We start from the raw sequence: 4,918 nt of genomic DNA, 5'->3' as shown, positions 1-4,918 counted from the left end.
ATCAAGTCGACAGTATCGCTGGAAATTGAGTTTCTCCAACTAAGCAAGCCAGAGGCGATGCGACAGCGGCAAGGAACCAAAACTCCATCGGTGACAGAATGGAGAAAAAACCTTGGGAGAAACCAGGCTCAGTCGAGGGGCCAGTTCTCCTTTGGCCAGACGAAACCAGCAGTTCAATTCCAGGCTGCAGCAAAGTCACATTGAGCAGAGGACTCAACTGGTTCCTGTGGTCTTGTCCCGGTGGCCGTCTACTACAGTAAATGATGGCGATTTGTAGATTAAAAAGTCTTCTGACTGTATCATTGTGCACAGTGTTTCTGCTGTTTGTCAGCGCTGTTTCATCTGGCTGTAAACAGAATGATTTGTGTTCCTCACTGAATTCAAGCGCTTCACACTGGATCTCTGTACAGGAGCGCTGTTCAGTGGTCACATGACCGAGACTCATCAGCGAGTGAACGCATCTGCTTTACCGTGCGTTCCAAATGGGATATATTGCCCTCTAACCCTTTGAAGGGATTAGGGCATAGGGATGAGCCCTTCCGAATGGAACGCAGGGCTGGTGAAGCTCACGCTGCTTTTTTAACTTTGATCCGAGCGAATAAACGCTCCGAGTGGCGCGCTTCAAATGACTAGCGCTCTTTCGTTCTGCCTTTGCCGCAAACGTTATATCGAACATTTATTAAACCCTTGTTATCATTTAGCGAGGAAATTTATATCGCGCGATAATTATCGTTATCGATTTATCGCCCAGCCCTAGTGTAAAGGCTTTAAAATTTAAGTATGTGAACAACACATCGTTCTTTAAAATCTGAAATCCTTTCTAGCATACAGTACATACTTACTCGGCAACTCGATTTGGCTGAATATTTTTGCTACTACAGCATCTGGATGATATGTTGCATAGAATTTTGTTTGTTATTAGTTGTAGTAATTAACACAAACACTGCATCAACATCATCAATGCATCAGTTTACTTGGCCACTCAATGTATCTGTAGGTACATGCGTCTGCACATTTAGGCCTCACCTGGTCAGTTTTCTGGTGGAAGTTAGCAGACATCTCCAGCAGCGTGCTCCTCTCATCCAGTGCAGCGGCAAACGCTTTCCACTCCTGTTCCAGCTGACCTGAGATCTGCTGAATCTGCTGGGTTGCATAGTGACCTGACTCCAGCAGCCTGTTCCCCACGGACATGATCCGACTGATGTTCACATACACATTCTGCAAAAGACCACAAGAAACACTGAGTTCTGTATACACTGCATAACTTCCTGAATTAATTTTTTTTGGGACATATTTATACTATACAAGGGGTATGTGGTACTGGTACTGGCCAAGAGGAACAATTATGGTTAGAGTTCAGGTCTACCCATTTCAGCCAATTAAATAAATGTTCCAGTGTGATTTAAAGAGTTAGTTCACCCAAAAATGAAAATTCTGTCATTAATTACTCACCCTCATGTCGTTCTAAACCCGTAAGACCGAAGCTACGAGAATACTTTTTGTACGCAAAGAAAACAAAAATAACAACTTTATTCCACAATTCGTCTCCTCCACGTCACCCTGGTGCCATTTTAGAGAGTATCCACTGAACATAAACAGCGTATGCTATTCTGTGTCAGTTGCGTCACGCGGATACGTTGTCTACGTTGTTTATGCTTTGATTTGAACGAAAACAACATATCCGCGTGACGCAGCTGACTATGGGAGGGTCAGAGACCTCTCAGAATTCATAAAAAATATCTTAATAAGGTCTTACGGGTTTAGAACGACATGAGGGTAAGTAATTAATGACAGAATTATCATTTTTGGGTGAACTATCCCTTTAACAACTGAAACTACAACTTATGAAAATGCACTGTAAACAAACGTTCAGCATGTTAAACTGTTCATAGCTCTGACACAAAATATCTTAACAGAGTTATTATACGGTTATCATACCATGTGCATTTGCTTTTCTATAGTATTAAAAATACACATTTTCATGATAAGAAATTAATACTTTCAATTCATTGTTGTTGAGTTAGACAGCTAGATAGCATAATATTTTTGATAAATCATCACACATGACATGACAGTGACATGTGGCCAAGTATGGTGACCCATACTCGGAATTAGTGCTCTGCATTTATCCCATCCAAAGTGCACACACACAGCAGTGAACACACACACACCGTGAACACACACACACCCGGAGCAGTGAATGAGTATTTTTATGAGTACATTGCAGTAAATATGTAGAACACATCAGAGAAAATCCAAATGTTTACATTTTCAGTGGCTGGGGAAAACAATATTAACCAGTAACACCACACAACATAATTTTTCCCTATCCAATCTTTCGTTCAATCAGTCTTTGGATAGAATCAAGCTCCACCCAACATTATTTCCACCTAAATCCTCTGTTTCACCTGGAAACACATCACATAATCAGAGAAAGCAAGTGTTTGCTCTCTGACGTAATGGGAGCGTCTGAGGTATGCATGTTCTTTAGGGAGAACTAAAGTCTAGTGCATGAGAGTGCTGGTAGAACGTAGAGCTCTGGTTACCATGCTGTTTCCTCATATGGGGCTAATTACACAGCCCAGAGGCATTCAAAAGGGTAGAGGATCAATACACAGAGAGCTGTCAGATGAAAACCTGATGGGGGTTTGATAATGGCCTGCGTGCAACAATAAACTGCAGCAGTCGTGTCCATGCACGTGAAAACCTGGAGCAATAACAGTCACATATAAAAACACACACAAACTTTTGAACCCTTAGCTTTATATCAAGTCCGAGTGCAATACAATGTGCAATGGGTGCACAATACTATGGTGATTGATTATATCAGTAATTTTATCATTTTTTATTATTGTTATTGATGTGAATCGGTGCACCCGTCTGTTACACATTAACATACGACACATAAACACACACACTCACCCATGGATAATTCTATGAACTGTGCACATGTGCAGATGTGCCCACCCACTAAATCTATTGTCAATTAAAAAAATAAACAAATAAATAAAAAATTCATTTTAAAGATGACCATTTCTACATAATCCAGCCTGCATATGTAGATAAGACAAGCCACTGGTGCCCACATGCACAAATGTATTTCCACCAGATGAAGTCAGGATGGAAAATAGGGTTACTAACTCTCTATATCACTCACTCACGCCGAGCTTGGTTTCAGAGCTGCTCGGAGAAGATAGACATGCACCAGTAAACCCAAATTCATCAAATCCCTCTGTTATGTATGACAGGCCTTGTGGATCGCATCATGGAAACAATTAAGAGCTTCTGGTTTCTCATTTTCTAATCTAATCTTAATCTAAAGCATCTTAAAGTAAACTCTGGCTAAACATATGCTAAATATTATAGGTGCTATTGTCATGTCAATGACCAGCCTGTGGTTTATTAGCACAATTGACTTTCACATGGAGGGTACATCAAATAAAATCAGTTTGTATGATTTACATAAATGTACACAACTCAAGAATCACGTTTGTTGCAGAAATGACACCGAACAAAGTGTAAATTGTATCTGCACAGTGCACACATATATGTTATGTTTTAGAAGGATGTCTTTTATGCTCACCAAGGCTGCATTTATATTCAAAATCATAGTAAAACAGTAATATTGTAAAATAATATAATAATTTAAAATGACTGTTTTCATTCTTATATAAGAAATCATTCTTATATGCTCAAGTAACATTTCTAAAGATTAAAATGATCACAGTTGAAAACGGTTGTGCTGCTTAATATTTTTGTGGTATCTGAGATACATTTTGTGATGAACAACATTTATTTATTTATTAGAAACAATGTAAAAGCCTTTACTGTCACTTTTGATCAATTTAATACATCCTTGCTTTAAAAAAGTATTATTGCTGTTCCCTTTTGAACTTTTGAACGGTAGTGTCTGTGCGTTTTTATTTTATTTTACACACATTCCATTTTTATATTTACATTGTATTTATTTATTTTTTTTATGTTTTGTTGTAATACCATATAAAAATGCTCATTCACACATACACTGCTCCGATGATTGTTTTTACATTTTTTTTTTCATCATAAGTATTTTGGTTAAGCACCTGGAACAACTACATTTTGGATATAAATAACTTTTGCAATACCATCAGGCATTATCTCACCCCTAAAACAGACACTGAAATGTCAAGTCACTTGAGCTCAAAATGAGTACAGACGAAGGAAGTGCTCTACAGTACCTACATTTACACAGATCATATTACAGGACCTGAACACAGCCAAAACACACATACCGCAGAACAAAAGCCTTCCTCACACTTCATGACAGTACTGGACCCTGCAGTCTACTTAAATAGAGAGAGTCACGCAAGTACAGTCTGCCCTTCATTCTCAGACTCCCAGGTTTAATATTATTACAGAAACCCTCTTTTCTCTTACAACTACAGGATGATTAGAGAAGTAGTGTCTGGAACATTATATCTCCCTCTGGATATCTCTGGGACTAATCAATACACCAGCATGATGGGAGATTACCCAGCCATGTGTAAAATGCCTTTAGCCAGAGGAGTGTTTTCTACATGTTGTCCTCCAGATTGTCTTTCATAAGAGAGTGGGAGCTGAGTTAATTTACAACTTGACAAGCGTAACGTTCCACTCAGGTGACATTACCCCTGGAACTCAATGACATAGCTGCTTAAGCATGTCTATTACGAAAGGTTACAACCAGGCCCCCAGTGTGCCATGTGATGAACATTGACATCTTCATAAATCGCCTATTGAATTACTGTCAATAAATGTGGCAAATGCCACAGAACCTGCAGGCTATTAACCCCAAGCCTACTGTATCATCACCAAAATTCTCTAAATATTCCTAATTATAAACAAGATCAAAACACGCATTCTGTTTTTTTTTTTTTTTGGTCGTGGTTCTGTGAAATCT

The 4,918-nt window shown here is 38.9% G+C and overlaps 1 protein-coding gene across 1 annotated transcript in view; it reads right to left on the bottom strand.

Annotated features, from left to right (window-relative positions):
- Positions 1-4,918, bottom strand: part of LOC107751902 (triple functional domain protein-like) — a 162,369-nt gene that overhangs the window by 72,731 nt on the left and 84,720 nt on the right. The window contains exon 8 of the mRNA XM_016567674.1: positions 1,027-1,218. Within this exon, the coding sequence (XP_016423160.1) occupies positions 1,027-1,218 (192 nt within the window). The remainder of the gene's footprint in view (positions 1-1,026; positions 1,219-4,918) is intronic.

The sequence above is a fragment of the Sinocyclocheilus rhinocerous genome, unplaced genomic scaffold (genome assembly GCF_001515625.1).
Source record: "Sinocyclocheilus rhinocerous isolate Xijiao unplaced genomic scaffold, SAMN03320098_v1.1 scaffold752, whole genome shotgun sequence".
NCBI classification, from domain to species: domain Eukaryota; kingdom Metazoa; phylum Chordata; class Actinopteri; order Cypriniformes; family Cyprinidae; genus Sinocyclocheilus; species Sinocyclocheilus rhinocerous.
The sequence above is the reverse complement of the archived record's forward strand: the minus strand, read 5'-3'. Positions and strand labels throughout refer to the sequence as shown.